The 16006-nt window shown below is 42.9% G+C and overlaps 1 protein-coding gene across 1 annotated transcript; it reads right to left on the bottom strand.

The window, feature by feature from the left end:
* Positions 1–736: 736 nt before the first annotated feature.
* Positions 737–12300, bottom strand: cavin4a (caveolae associated protein 4a). Its single transcript, XM_080861614.1, has 2 exons — positions 11393–12300; positions 737–3243 (listed from the first exon to the last, which is right to left on the bottom strand). Exons 1-2 carry the CDS (start codon positions 11798–11800, stop codon positions 2647–2649), a joined length of 1005 nt encoding a protein of 334 aa, XP_080717740.1. The 5' UTR covers positions 11801–12300; the 3' UTR covers positions 737–2646.
* Positions 12301–16006: the final 3706 nt, after the last annotated feature.

A 16006-nucleotide genomic window follows, 5' to 3' on the forward strand; every position in this document is an offset into this window, starting at 1 on the left:
CACAGCATTCCCAGTTTATGGATTTTAACACCGTAGAGGACGACCTGTTCTCCTGCTGGCCTGCATCTGTTTTATATGACTGTATTTAATCTGCTTAGAAGACTCGGGCAGACTAGAGTCCTTTATGCCCCCCCCCAGTGGAGTTCATAAAACTTTATTATTGTTTCCTGACACTTTTTTCTTTTTTCACTCACTGATGTGTCCTTGTTGAGTTAATTACAAACTGTTTGCCTGATTATAAATGCTTTATGCTTCTCAGGGCGCTCTTGAAAAGATGTCTTCAGTCTCAACGAGATGACCTGATTAATAGATTGTTGAGAAGGAAGGGACCCAAAGTGGAGACAGAACAAATCACTCTGTTCAATCATTCTGTTACAGTGTCACATATTTAAATGTAGTGTTTTACCGTACAGCTGGCTGAATAGGGTACAGAGACATTGTAGAAACCCTGTAAATAAAAAAAGTGCAAAGTATCAGTCCTGACTTTAAGCCAAAATAAAAGCTAATTGGGTGAGTTAGACCTGTGCAGGTGTAAACAAACGTTTTCTGTATCAGGTTGGGAGTCAATGGGCCCGAGTCATCGCTGGAGACAGCTTCTAGTGGACATTAGAGGAACTGCAGCTGTAGTCAGGTTTCATTATTCAGCCCTGGATGTTGGTCTCTCGGTCATAATTAGAGCTCTGACTTGATCAAACTGTGTGTGGACACTGTATGAATAAAGGTTTAATAACAAAGGAAAGAAAAAGCAACAAGGTTTCACAAGAACTTTATTTATAGAAAAATGAAATAAAGTGAACAAAGGCAGCTGTTTTTCATCGTGTGGCTGATTATTGTAAAAATGGAAGCTGAGCTGTAATCAAACGTGAAAAAAGAAAAGCAAGAAGTGAATCCAAATATAATCTACTGCATTAAACTCTCTCAGCAAGCATAAGTAGTAAGATACACAGGAAGTGTATTTTCAAAATAAGGCACAGCACTAATGTATCACGGCAGCCCTATGAAAGCAAAGCCTCTAAAGAGTATCTGATGACTGAAACGTGGAAAACTTTAAATCCTGTGATCCTGATGGAGGCGGCGACCTCAGTAATCACTGCAGGAGAATAAACTCAGCGTGCTCACTGAACTTCAAAAGAACCTATGAATATCAAGCAGCAAAAAATAAAACATTCATACGCCAAAATCTCTCACAAACCTTTGAAGCCACCAACACCAGAGCTCAGACCGCCTCAAATCCACCACATTCAATTTCAGACAGTAATTACAGTCTGGCTAATGTCACTGCTAGAAGGGGCTGCGCCGCTCTCGACTCCATGCAAACTTTTTATTAGTTTTAGCACCAGATCCTGCATCTGCTCCTCTATTAAACCTAAAGCTGCACCTAGAAAATATTTAATGAAACGCGTTTGACGGCTTTAATCAAACTTTATTTAAATTCTCTTGGACATCCCAAAGTTTCTGATGTTGTTTCAGGAGAAAAACAACCATAAAGATGTCCGTTTGGGGAGTTTGGGGGGGTTTCGTGGAATGATGCAGCCAAAGAAAACACGGGTTACTCGGTTTAAATATTTAACCTGCTGTAAACAAAGATGTAAAACAACATGTATCTTTAACCGGTTCACGCTGAGCAGCCTGGCGCAGATTTAAAGGTATGTTCTGTAAAAAATTTAATGAAAACTTTAACCACAAGGTGGCAGTGTTCCAGCTCTAAATACTGCGCCGATGTTACAGTTTCTCTCCATGTTTGACATTCTTAACACTTCCTGTGTTCTTCTGCATGTTAAGTTGACACTTTTACTAAATTTTAAACGGTTTTAAACCATCTTTAAATGATTTAAGCTCCTTTCTGAAAAATGTTTTATTAAATATGACTTCAAACGGAGCCCATAAAGTAATCTGGAAGTTTAGTGAGGTCACAAACCCCTGAAACTGAGGGCTTACTTATAGAGGAGGCGCCCCCTGCTGGTCAGAGAATCCAGGTTTATTCTGCATTGGCTTCAGGACAGCGTTGTCCATCCTTTATATACAGTCTCTAGACAAATAGTTCCTAAAATTGGATATGTCACTTCCTGCTTGGCACCACGTCTCATAAACACTTTCAAAAACCTTCTCAGTGGCTTCTGTGAGGTCATTGGTTTATTTAAAGTTAAAGCGCTGGCTGATGTCGCCTCCAACTCTACAGGGTTACCTTTGCACACTGAAACCAGCCTGACATCGACTCTGTGTTGGTGTCTTTTCCCAACAGGCTTCTCAGAGACCAGCTGAGGCCAGTTTTACCTCTCCTGTGTAAATATATATATATGTATACTGTATATGAGCATCCTGATAAAAAAATCTCAAACTTTTGTTGTATTTCTCTAAGTTCTCATCAACATCTGACGTCTTTCGTTTCCGTTGTGCAATTAAACCTCGACCTCATCTGCACCTTTCACACTTTATGGACCTTTGATTTAAAGAAACCTGAATTTGTCTCCGTGCATCAGCTGATTTAAATATCTAGCGAACCTTTTAAATAACCAGTTGATATTCTGATGAATTTTCTGGTGTCAGTACCAACTTCTTCCTTTAAACAGTCAGACAAATAAAATGTCCTCCAATGATGTCGACCAATCACAGACCTTCTCTTTGATGTGTCCTACTTTGGGCCTTCTACTTCCTGTGATCTTCCTCTGCTATCCAGGTGGCACCAGCTTCCTCCACAGGCCCCTCCCTCTTGCTCTCCAGTGCGACCTCGGTGTAGGTGACCCCCTCTTCCGGCTTGCTCTCCTTCCCTTGGAGCTCGGCCTCGGCGCCCTCCTGGCCCTCGGCGCCCTCCTGGCCCTCGGCGACAACTCTCTCCTTCTTCAGCTTGATGCGGAAGGCCTCCTTGCTTGGAGCTTTCTTGGCGATGTTCTCTTTGAGCCGCTCGCCAGACTGCTTCAGCCGCTCGCCAGCCTGGTGCATCTTCTCCCTCCGCTCGGGTGGCATCACCTTCTCGCCCAGGTGGTGGAACTTGGTGCCCAGGTTATCTTTGGTTTTGCTCATGTTCTCCTTTGAGAAGGCGGCCTTCAGTGTTTCCGTGCTCTTCATGACCGACTTCTTGAGTCGAGCAGCTCGCGAGGGGTCGGCTTCTTCCAGACTCAGGTACTCCTCGTCAGAGGAGAGGTCGGCGGGGACGTCGTAAGAGTCCGGCTCCATATCCAGCCCCTCCAGGCCGGGTCCTTTAGGGGACTTGGTGACGGCCACTGACGGGACCTCTGTCTCACCCTGCAGATTAAATGAAAGTTAATTAAATATTAGAGATTTATTATCGAATGTTTTTATTATTCCTGTTTTTAATGATTCTGTGTTACTGTCCCATCTGCTGAGTGTAAAAGAGATTTTAATCTCAATTAGAGATGCACAGAGTTCATTTCTTTTGTTTCCGCTTCCATGTTACAGACAGAAAACTTAGATTTTGGCTTTAGATTGAGACACGTTGGTGGTTACAGTTTTTAACAGAGCTTAAATGTGTTTGTTCAGCCCTGAAAACATCACATGGAAATAACTTATTTTCTTGAGACTGATTTTATGAGAAACAACCCAACAGGACCCGTAATGTTGATTTTCTGCTTTTGTTTCCAGTTTAGTTGAAGTCAGGCTAAAACACTTCTTATTTCTGTCCTGGATGAATAGAGGTGAAACACATATCCAGTTAAAGCATCTGAGTCTGTGGAGGACAGACATCCATCTCAAATGTGCTTTAAAGATCTGGAGTTTGATTTTTATCCGTCTAAAGTGCTCATTAATCTTAAATATGCTTGACTCCTTACACTTTTGCAGCAGAAGTCATCATTCATTAGCAAAGCGCCTCATCTATCTCGGGATAAACACACGCAGTTGAAACTGATATCCATCTGTCTCTTCTATCCACTGAGGATAAATTACTCTGCTGCTCGTAAAGCTGAAGGGAGCTCGCACAGAAAACTCGATATTCCTCTGAGATACTCTGTGAGACTCAACCTACAAGCTCTGAAAACACCGGCAGCGTCATAAGATCCAGTTTTTCTATTTTTGCACATGGCGAGTAACCAAGGAAGTGGCTGGCAGGAACGACACCTGGAACACAGAAATACTAACTGCACCACCCGGTGAAGTCGGAATTCTGGTCCCTGTTGGACTGAACTGTTATCACAGCTGATTCGAACAACTTCTCATCTCATTCTGTCAGATAAGCATCTCGCATGTGAAACAGTGGCCGCAGTATACCGTCCACCAAGAGACAGTCGTGTTTTACAGCTCGTCCACGTCAGGAGACGAGGGGCGGTGGTGGCATACGCCCACGAGACACCGATCCCAGTCTGGACCTTTGAGTATTACGCTCTCTGTTCAACTTGATGATCACGGCAAAATGTGTAGCAGACATGTGGACATGCACGCAGAAGATGCACTACCAGCAGGGGGCGATAGTGTATTTAAAGCCCAGAAGTTGGTAGCAAAAAAAACTCATATGAAGTACACTGCAGGGTCCTTAATCGCCAAAGATTAAGCTAAGTGGCTAACATGTACATATAAGTTAATATGTTAATAATATGTGTTTAAACACTTTCCTGTGATTATTTTCATGGTGGCTTGAAATAAAATGTCCCTCTGCTGTTACTGCAGCGTCTGCATGATGCACCGACGTGTCCGTGTCACGCTTTGCCATCATATCAGGCTGATCTGTTACTTTAGCTTTCACTCACTGAAAGATTTGCTAAAAACTTCTCGCCTCAATTCAGGCGCTAAAAATATCTCAGGTAGTTTTAGGTGCCAAAAACTGCTTGGCTAGCTCTGGGCACAAAAACAGATTGTTTAAATTCAGGTGCTAAAAACCGTAAAGAGGCTTGATTTGTTACTAGTTTGCTAATGCTAACTAACTTATTGTATTTTCGGACAGTAGAAGGAGAATTTGGTGAGTAAAATAAATGAGAAAAGGAGGAATTAAATGTCTCACATTCAAAGTTTAGTGCCCTCCTTAGTGCATGATGGAAACCTGTGTCCATGTGCTCGGGTTTTACAGCGACCAAGAGTTTTAATTGTTTTCGCGTCTTTACTCTTTCGAATGGCCGACACAACGGAGCAGCCGCTGGAGGAAGCTCGTCGCAGGCCTGCTCCACCTGCTGCGCCCTACAGGTGACTTTGGATGTGAAAGCCAATTAATCCTAATTAAGCCGTGGCCACCTGAGACGATGACACTCATTAATCAGGGCGGAGTCGTCAGAGCGTATCCACACGCTGTGAATGACACAATAATTACACCGGCAGGGAATGTGGGTCGAAGTATGTATTAATAACCTCGCCAGTAAAGGAGGAAGAAGAAACGGAGAGAAACCATCAGAGCTTTTAATTATGTTAACACACTCAGCCACACTCGAATCCCAACCTTTATGCGTTTAAATCATGAACGGGGTCTACCGCGTGCAGCAGCAGGGGCCAGGGGTCAGCCTCTAGTGAGCGTTAAAAAGAAACACAAAGCCACTTCCAAGAATCACGCGAACAAATTAAAGAACGACAAGAAAATCACAGCAGAGAGACGCTAAGGACAACAGAAACACGCAAAACAGGTAAAAAGAAACACGGAGAAGCACGAAGAGTCCAAAAGTGTCTGCAGAGAGGCACAAGGTGATTACAAGTGACCACAAAGAAACACAAAACAACCAAAAAGACACAAAAAACCCTCAAGGAGAAGCACAAAACAACTATAGACACATAATAAAAGAACACAATGACACCAACACAAACAAAGTAAAAGCACAAAATTACACAAAAACGTCTTAAAAGTCAAATTAAATTACTTCAACATGACGACTGGATGCAAAATAAACACAAAGAAACACATAAATAAAATAAACAAAGTATTGATGATCACTATGAGGCCCGTCGTGGTTAACAAAGCTGCACAGTGAAGCTGTGAGTACGTGTTCAAATCTCAGCCGTATTTGTGGCGTTTGAAGAGCTTCCTGCTGCGGCGCCTCCTGTTAGCAGGGTGACCTCCTTTAATCGTGTTTGTTCACTCCTCATCGTCTCCCTGCAGAAACATCACAAACTAAAAGCCATCAGCTCCTCTAAAATTACACATTGTCCTCTGATGTCCGCCGCGCGCACCACAGCGGCCCTGAGAGTAAACCGGCGGCCATTTATCTTTTTCTTATTACTGCCCACCGTCCGCCCGTCATCATTCAGCCGCCGGCAGGCGACGAGCATCTCTAACAAAGCGCTCGCTGCTTCCTGGTTAAACGGCCGCAGCCGAAGCTCTATATTAGGAGACGAAGGGAGGCCTCAGAATAATGACAGCACATCGGTCATGTGGAAACTCAACACTGCAACTGTCTGCAGAGGCACCGCCCGGGACCAGGCTGAGCTACAGCTGGGCTCGCTGTGAAGAAGGACAGCAGTATCTCATGTACTGTAGCTGGGAACACGCACAACACAGCAGATATGAATCATCGTCCATATGCGCACACGGCCTGGGGCGCGGTCATCGAGTGGAGAACTGCTGTATGATGTCATGTTGTTTTTTGGAGCCAGAAATGTAGTTAAGTGCTAAGTTAGCCGCTAATGTTAGCCAGCTTGGTTCAGTCTACATTCATAGACTGTATAAGTTCATCACACAGACACAGATAACTGCTAATTAACGCAAAGTAACAACATCAACACAGTTTTTACTGCAAAGCGCCCGCATTACCCCATATGGAAAAGAAATAGAAAAACTTATAAAAGACTTGTATGAGCTTTAGCTTGCTTCATATAGTGAATCATATCAGGCTTACATGATTTACTCATGAAAGTGGCCACTTTCTCATTACTTTCATATATTGTTTTTAAGAAGTGTCCAAAACATACAAGTTTAATTTATACAACTTTTCAAGGGATCTTATATGTGTTTTCACTCTTGTATGCTTTTCATACAAGTGTCACACAAGACAGATACAAACTTTATAAGATTTATATATATCTTTTCCATATGGGTCTGGTCAGAACACTGCATTAAAAATGCTCCAACAGCAAACCAGAGATTGAATAGAAAGTGAAAACAAGCAGACAGCTAGCAGCTACAGCAACCTGTAACTGCGTCTACTGACACAGTCGGTGGGAAAAGGTCAGTCAAAAAGACACCACCCCAAATAATCCATCCATTCACTTCTGCTTATCCTTTTTCAGGGTCGACCCCAAATAATGCAAATGTTAAGTCTCAATACAACTTAAATAGGTGTGGTACAAACTAAAAACTAAAAACTAAAATCAGCCCCTCTGTAGTTTTTATAACAGAGGAAAAAAGCAAAAGAAATATATGCAAAAGGATACAAAATTAATTTTTAAAAACTTTGGAAAAAATTACAAAATTAAAGCACATGACTGCAAAGACACGCAAAACAGTTATACATGCAAAACATACAAGACAAACTACTTTTAAAAAACCCACAAAACACACCAAAGTCATGCAAAGCTGCTTGAAAACATTAAAAAAACATAAAAGTATCTAAAAAGAAAGAGTTTAAATGATCACAGAAACATGCAAAATGTCCACCTATGTCACAAAAAGACCACAAAACTGCACAAAAATGTTAACAAAGATACAAAAAACTACATGAAAACGACTTCAAGCAGAGGTTAAACAAACAACTACAGACACAAACTGTTTTTTTTGTTATTTCCAGAGTAAAAGTTCTTCTGAAACGACCTCAAAGAGATAAAAAGGTCCAAATGTTTCCACAGTTTAATCGTGCACAGCATTTTCTTAAATACTGTAACCATGGCAACCCAATGCTGCTCAGATTTGCAGCAGCGCAGAGATGTGACCTGGACACCTGGAGGACTCTGACTTTCTCGCTCTGCAAGACCGTAAACTGTGTCTGCTCACAAACTCCCGTCAAACACAGGCAGGCCGAAGACGCGTTCAGCGGTTCGAACTGTGAAATGTGACGGCGCAGGCGAGAAGAACAAAACCCACCAAACAAAGTTGAGTGGAGCCCATAACCCTCCGCCCTCCCGTCTCTTTTTTAATACAGACTCATCTCACAGGATTTTTTATCTTCTGTTATCCTTCATCTCTTTGGCTGCTTTTTAGCAGCCGGTCAGGTTGATTGACGTCTCGTTTCTCGCCACATCCTGACCGCTGTGATAAGCTGACGTATCAGAGCCTGACTCTGGCTGACAGCAGTTTATGGCCTGTCCCTGCCGGCAAAGAGGGAGAATGCTGTGATCCCAGAATAGGCCCCTCTGTCACGGATCCACAGCAGCTGTTAGCAGCACACACAGAGCTCCGGTTACTATTCTGAAGTCTGAAGACATTATTGAGGACAGCAGGACCTGCAACTCACTGCTCAACTTATCTCTGCAGAGCTGCATGGAAAAGAGAGCAGGGCAGCTCCCACAGCTTCCCACTGGAAATGTGTGAAGGCTGCTTTTTGATTACAGGCCCAAAATATTTTCTTTATCAGCGCTGTAATGGACTCATTTCACTGTGATCTGATGTCAGTCACGTCTATAACTCTGCAAAACTCATACAGTGAATCTGACAAGAAAATTAATCTAATAAAAATCTGTAGCACTGGCATAAAACACTAAAAAAGCACAAACACTCCAGTTTCAACCAGTGAGAACGAGCTCTGCAGCCAACTGTCTTTGAAGTCAACCCAGTTTAAGACTTTAACTGTCTTCAACAGTTAAATGCAGACTTTGGCTTTTAGTTGTCTTTGTACAGAAATAACCAGGCTAAAGGTTTCAAGTCTCTGTGCTAACCCAGGATAAACACGCCGTCACTACAGGCTGAATAAATAGGTCCAACTCTGAATGATCGATGACGCGCCGCGCTCTGACTGAAGTACTCTTAAAACAAACTAGAACATAGAAATACCAGCAGCGTTTGGAGGATCAGTGAGCTGGTTAGTTGACACACAGTGATGTGCTACCTGGAGCTATAGCTAGGCCAACGTGAACACAGTCAGTGGCTACATCCATGTTTGACACTATCTGTGTTTGGCACTTTAAATCTTATAGCTTATGATCCTGTTAAATGGACAGATGAGAGTAAATAGCACAAACTAAAGCTTTAAAATACACGACACGTACATTTGCATCCCAAATATAATGGAGTAGAAGAAGAAAGCATCATGACACAGGAACACAATATTGTAAGATTAAAAGTACTGCAGTCTAATGTTATACATCTCAAGTTTTCAGGCCCCTCTTCAGGAGACAGACACTATCTCTATTTTAAGGCCTGCTGAGGCCTCAGTTTTAGGCTTCAAACTTTCCTTTTTGCTAAAGCATATAGTTAGGGCTGGATCAGGTGACCCTGAATCCTCCCTTAGTTATGCTGCAACAGGCTGCTGGGGGATTCCCATGATGCACTGGGTGTTTCTTCTTCACCCACTATGAGTTAACAAACCTCTGCATTGAATCATATCTGTTATTAACCTCTGTCTCTCTTCCACAGCGTGTCTTTATCCTGTCTTCCTTCTCTCACCCCAACCAGTCACAGCAGATGGCCCCGCCCCTCCCTGAGCCTGGTTCTGTTGGAGGTTTCTTCCTGTTAAAAGGGAGTTTTTCCTTCCCACTGTCGCCAAAGTGCTTGCTCATAGGGGGTCATATGATTGTTGGGTTTTTCTCTGTATGTATTATTGTAGGGTCTAGCTCACAATATAAAGCACCTTGAGGCGACTGTATAAATAAAGCTGAATCATCAGTAGGTGACGTGTACGAGTCTGTGATCTACATCTGTGATCCTTTTAACGAGGACTAAACACAAGACTGTAAGTTCATGCTGCTGATTGTTAGCACCATCACTAAACAAACAGTCGAGCACTCCAGTCTAAATGTTCCTGATTGAGATTTAAAATCCGACACAGCTGTCATCTGACAAAAGCTGAACTTATAAGGCCCGCAGCTACGAACACCGAGTCTTTGATCACCGTTATAAATCTTTCAGTTCGCAGAAATGTTTTTTTATTTTCTGTCCATCATCCGACCAGCTCCTTCAGCAGAAAATCCCACCGCACTGCGGCTCCCAGCTGCCGTCTCTTCACGACTGTTTCACAGCATTCGGACTCACTCTGTGCCCTTAGAATATCATGTCTCCTTGGAAGTGACGCTCATAGTTTAGCTTTATTTTTCCAGCCGTTCAGGGAAGACTCGACAGGAGCTTTTATTCTTGTAAATGTTGCTGTGCTTTCTAAATTAAAGAGTTCAGTCGAGAGTTTCTTATTAAAACTTTGAAGTGAATCCACCTGATCTGATTAAGGTCGCCCACACTTTGGCTGAAAGTGCGCCCTCTCAACATAACGAGGATGCTTTTCTATTAATTGCCAATGTTTTGGAGTCGAGGGTTCTTATGAGTTTGAACTTAATCCGCCCTTCATTTCCTCACATCGACGCTTGCGCCTCTCACTGCGTCCACCGCTTAATGAACCGAGTCAGAGTTCATCCAGTTAAGATCTCGCTGCTTGGCACAGACTTGGTCTACTTCATTTCTGATGCTTAATCATTCTCCAGTTGCTCGTAAACAAAAATTTGGATGTAGCTCAGAGATCTTCTCTGGGGACTAAATTCAGATTTTATCTGCTTTTTTAACTCATTCCACCGTTTAACTAATGTTCTTTAGCAGCTCCGCAGCACCGAAGGACAAAAGAGTCATTTTACACCAAATTTAAGGGTTGAGCTTTGGCCTCTTTTTTCCACGTGGAATAATGAGATGCCGTCCTAATAAAGCACATTAGGTCTCAGTCATGCAGGTCTAGAGACCGTCAGCGAGTCCACTGTCAATCACTGGACACTGGAAAAGAAAAGGGGAATTCCCAGTTCCAGAGTTGTTGCTGTGGTGGTTATTCTGGTCTCTTTTGCTTTTTGTTGCTTAACTATCCTCTTAAAGTCTGATAAACCCTGAAATTACTCAATTCAGCAATTAGCCAGCCCGTGCCAGTTATTTGCTGGTCATTTGATTAAGCTTGCTCTAATAAGAAGAGAGTTAGTGGCTCCCAAACGTTCAAGATTTCTCTGCTTATTGCCTCTCAAGATGTGACATCATTCAGAAAATTCAACAACTTTTGTGAGAAATTCTAGAAAATAGACTCTTCTGATTTCCCGCGCTGAAAATTTATTTATTTTCCTTGATTAACTAAATCTGTTTAAGTCCTGATGAGGTCATCGTCAGAGAGACTTTGTGCTTCTGCACAACTATCTAACTGGTACTGGTACCAGTTAGATAGTTTTAGTACCAACATCTTCCAATCAGACGTTGTCAGGCTGAAATGTGACACTTAAAACTCCAAACATGACTGTTTGGCAGTTGTTTCAGTTTTGTGAATGATTGCATTATTTGTAAATTATCGGTGTCTGAAGGTTAAACCAGCATATGTCAACGTTTAAACATCCGACCCTGAGAAACTCTGCTGACCTGGTAGATGACGACTCTGAACTTGTTGCGGGTGAGCAGCTCATCCTGCGTGGACTCCACCTTCTTGACTCGGACGTTTTGCTTCTCCACGCGTGTCCGGACCTCCTTGACGTTGGCGCTGACTTTGCGGGTTTTCTGCAGGAGCTTCTCCACAGTGCCGCTGGTGTCGGTGTGGTCCTTTGCCAGCTTCAGGACGTCCCCCTGGATGGTCTTGATGTTGTTCTCCAGATCCTGCTGACGCTCCTCCATGCGCTGCTGGGAGGACTGGACGTTATCGATGATGCTGGCCACGCGCTCCAGCAAAGACAGGATGGTCAGGGCGCTGATGGGGTTCCCGGCCTCATCCTCCATCCCGGCGATCTCCAGCTTCTCCTGGATGCCTGCGCTGTGGTACTTGAGCTGATCCATTATCAGGACTCCTGAGATTCAAACTTAAGTTGTAAGAAAAGTTGTGGTTGTGCAGAACGGAACCAGGATCGTTGGGGTTACCGTCAGGGAGACCAGGGCAGCAGCACCGAGCACTTTGACCCAAACTCCGGTCTGGGGACGGGAGAGAGGAGCAAACTCCACCTACTCCTTTTTAAAAAGGCTTCGGATCCAAAGGGAGCCTGATTCAGTCCTCATCGGGATGTGGGCCAGGTGATAAACTTAGAGGGGAGCAGCAGTGCTCACACGAAACCCCCCTGCAGCTAAAAATAAAAACTCTTTGTAAGGCGACACGCTGACATTTTGGGAAATGCAAAGCAGGAGATGATGGAAATTCCCATTCAAGTCCCACTTTTCGATGCCAGCCCCACACAAGACTGATTCATAATTTTCCGTCAGTTTCACACGTTACACGCCAGCAGCTGTGAAACATGTACATCAGCAGCAGCTTAGGAGTCACTCTGCAGGCCTGCAGGGGCAGATGCAGCGAAGTCCCAGTTGTCTGGTGTGATTACACAGCGCGGGAATGTTTAGGGGATTAAACACTGCAGCTCTGCCCTTCTTGCTTTCCCAGGACGACAGAGTCCAAACATTGACTGAGATTCAGATCTGAGGCTCTTTATAGAGATGACTGACAGTTCCAGAGCGTGAGGAGGAGTATCAGAGCGACACTATTTTAACACCTGGTCCTCTGAAGCGGCACCGCACAGAGGGGTTTATTTAGTCTGCACTGTTCAGTGTGCAGCACACGTGTGTTAATATGTTGTATTTAGTGCTCGTTGCTTCACAGTCTGACAGCATGAAACCAAACGCGCAGGCTACACTTCATCCTTCAATGACGTGCTGAAAAATGGGTGTTATGAATTAATACACCTGCGCTTAAAGCTCCTTCATCATGTACCAGCAAACTGAAAACAGTCTCACAGCAGTCTGTGAAATACTCACAAAATGTAATCTATTGATTTGTGTTCCTGAACACCAATTTTACATTTTGTAGAAAAAAAACATGTTTGTTTGTTTGTTTTTTTTACAGTCCAGACTTTCTATTGATTCACATGTCAGAACAGGAAGTGGAATTTTTCCAGACGTAACCTCTGAGGTCTAACTCATTGTAGGTAATAACCCTCACCTAATACTATACTTTGGACAAAAGCAAAACTGACCTTTCGGAAATGAAATTTTTATATCAGGTAGAATTAATGTTATCCTCATTCCCAGATTGTCAAAATTTGGACAAATGAGGGCTTAACATTAAAAAAATCTGTATGTAGGAGCGTGATGTGACACTCATGCTTCTGCATAAAGTAGTAGGCATGTCCCCGCTCTGAAACTCTATACTGTAAGTTGACGGGCACCTCCCTAGAAATGTGACCGATGCAGCCCACAAAGACCGCGATTGGCCCCTTCAGTACTAACAGTATTAACCCCCTGTGCATTTCCTGCTATCTCTTATTTTGCTGTTAGTTTTTTAAATGGAACGAAAGAGAATTTACGAACTCATGCTTTCATGTCAAGCTTGCACTTGACTCCTTTTATGAACCAAAACTACTTACTACAGACGTACACAGACATTAGCTAAATGCAGCCTGTCTGTGGGAAGGAAAAAACCAGCATGAGTAAAGACTGGACGTCTTATGAGTCGCTGTTAATTATGAATAGCTTTTCTCAGTCATTAGCACAAATTTAAAGAGGACATAAAAGGATTTTATAAATAATTACTATTGTTGGAATTTATTTAGTGAAAAACTGGGATTTAAATTGATTACTTGTTAAATTATAATTGATTTTCGTGTAATAGAAACTTTCTGGCTCAGTGACCACATCACAGGCTTGGTTAGTTGTACAGCATTACCAGAAGAAGACGAGGCTGGCAGGCATTTCAACAACATACCGAGACTCCTTATATATACTTTCCAGTCGAGCAGGAGGAGAGAAAGAGTTAGCTCGGAGGAACTGGGTATTCAGAGTGGTTGGGCAGCATCACCTGGTGCAGGTGTGGACAGTGCACGGAAATGCCGATCAGCTGTCAGGGTACTGGTGTGGATCACATGCTTGTTTCCCCCATGACCGACATTTACCAGATGTTCTGCTGCTGATGTTGGAAATGGACATGCATCAGCAGCAGGTACGCTAACAATAACTAATGATAGCTTGTTAGCATCTAAAATGTGACAAAATGATGTCTGAAACATGAAACTTTATAATTTAAGTATGTCACTAATTCTGAGTTGCCATATACACTATCACTGTTTGGTTAATAAAACGTTCTTTGACCTGCTAGTTTGCTAACTAGCAGTAGTTCTGAGGTATGGCTGAGATATGGCACAAAAAGCATAAAATTATAGATGTTCTACAAAAACTAGCCTTGACTTATTTATGACTTGTTTGACCCTGTGGTTAAACGAGGCTAACTGCACAGACAGTCTAACCTAAAGTGCTCCTACAAACCCTAGCATTGTGGCTAGCTATCACTTTTGTGCAGCTAGACAATAATGAGGAATCACTCGCTGCTTAAGTGGTAAAGAGAGCAGATGGACTGTGTCTCCTTGGTTTTTACCTCTATTAAATTAATTGCTGCAGCGATGACTATGGCCAAGTCCTGGAATATCGACATCTATATAGTTATCTGGATATTTGCTGAGATCTCTGCTCTGTAGCCTGCCACATCTGTCCCAGATGTGAAGTATACTTTAGCTTCAAATCAAAACTTTGTGTTATTTCCATTCAGTCACTGCTTTAAGTGATGTATACATCAAATGAAACCAGTAGAATTTGATCAGCACAGAATACCATATTATTACCTTTGTTGTCATCCTTGTGTCTGATTGGTACACAGTGTTAACCAGCAGTGTTTGACAAATTTTGCAGCAAATCTAATCTGATCATTTATCTGAAGCCCTGTCATAGCTGGCGAATGACTTCAGTGCTGCATTTGTCCTGAACTCACTGTTATACTGTACACAGGGTAAAGTAGGTTCATTTAATATTTATATGGATTTTGGTTTGTTTAGAAACAGCTCTCATATAAATCAGTTTAATTACACAACAACAAACATTTATAATGTTACTGTTTTCTTTCTTCTAATTCGCTGTAAGTCCAGTTCAATAAAGACCAAACATATTAAATCAGCAGTTGCTCGCTCTGCCTTTATTTAAGCATTTCCTATGTTACATAACTACAGTCCATCCTTGTTTATGGAGAATAAACTACCTCTGGAGGCTGTTGAATGAGTGAAGGTTTGATCCTGGTAGGTTTTCTTTTCACTGGCTGATAGTTTGGAGCTGACTGACTGCTGAGTCTGGTCGACTGAAATCAGCAGCTGCTGCTGTCCCTGAATACCCCCCAACCCACCCAGCTCTGCTTCTGCACCCACCACCTCCAGTCTGCATCTCTATATTTACCCGGGGTGGCGTGCCTGAGGCCCCGCCACTGACAGAAATGTATGACACCTATAATGTGGCGGGTTTATTTTCATATGGCGAGCAGTGACCTCTGACATCTGCACACCAGGAGAATTCGGTTGGACAGTCGACGCTCCTGTGAGGGGGGGTGCAGCGATAGTGGGAGCTGAAAGTACGACTTTCGTATCCAACATCTGTGTTTGTTTTCAAACCACAAACTCCCACATCAGGGCTGATGCACGTAAACACTGTAACCACGCTCTGTCATTTGAACACTATTATACTGAGATACGCACGACTCTGGCAGCTCCACTTAATGACTAATTAAATCTGATAGGTGAGTACAAAATACCGTGAGCCAAGTTCATTTTCATGTGCTGCAGCCTGGTGGTCGTGCCAGATGATGCTGCACAGATATTAGAAAGTAAAGTCATCCCACAGTCCAGCTTTTACCGCCATTACTGTCTTTGTATCAGGAGAATATGAGGAAGATCCTGAAAAACTTTTTTTGTAGACTCAGCTTCTTCACACCTGGCTCATGCCTTCATCTGTCTCCTGACCCTAATCATTTTGACATTTATCAAATTATGAATTTATTCTAAGGGCAGAGTTACCTATTTTTTCAAAGTATTAAAATACCCGTGTGTGTGTGTGTGTGGATAGGGCCAGAGAGTCTAATTATTAGTGAAAATAACATCAGCCTGTTACGGCAGATGGCCCCACCCCTCCCTGAGCCTGGTTCAATATACAGTACAATATATAGTACCTTGAGGCGACTGTTGCTGT

Source organism: Rhamphochromis sp. 'chilingali', assembly GCF_963969265.1.
Source record: "Rhamphochromis sp. 'chilingali' genome assembly, chromosome: 16".
NCBI classification, from domain to species: Eukaryota; Metazoa; Chordata; class Actinopteri; order Cichliformes; family Cichlidae; genus Rhamphochromis; species Rhamphochromis sp. 'chilingali'.

Coding starts and splice junctions, on each gene's coding strand:
- cavin4a (XM_080861614.1), bottom strand. CDS start 11,800: ATGGATCAGCTCAAGTACCACAGCGCAGGCATCCAGGAGAAGCTGGAG. Junction 3,244..11,392: donor TCAGAGTCGTCATCTACCAG/GTCAGCAGAGTT, acceptor TTTAATCTGCAG/GGTGAGACAGAGGTCCCGTC.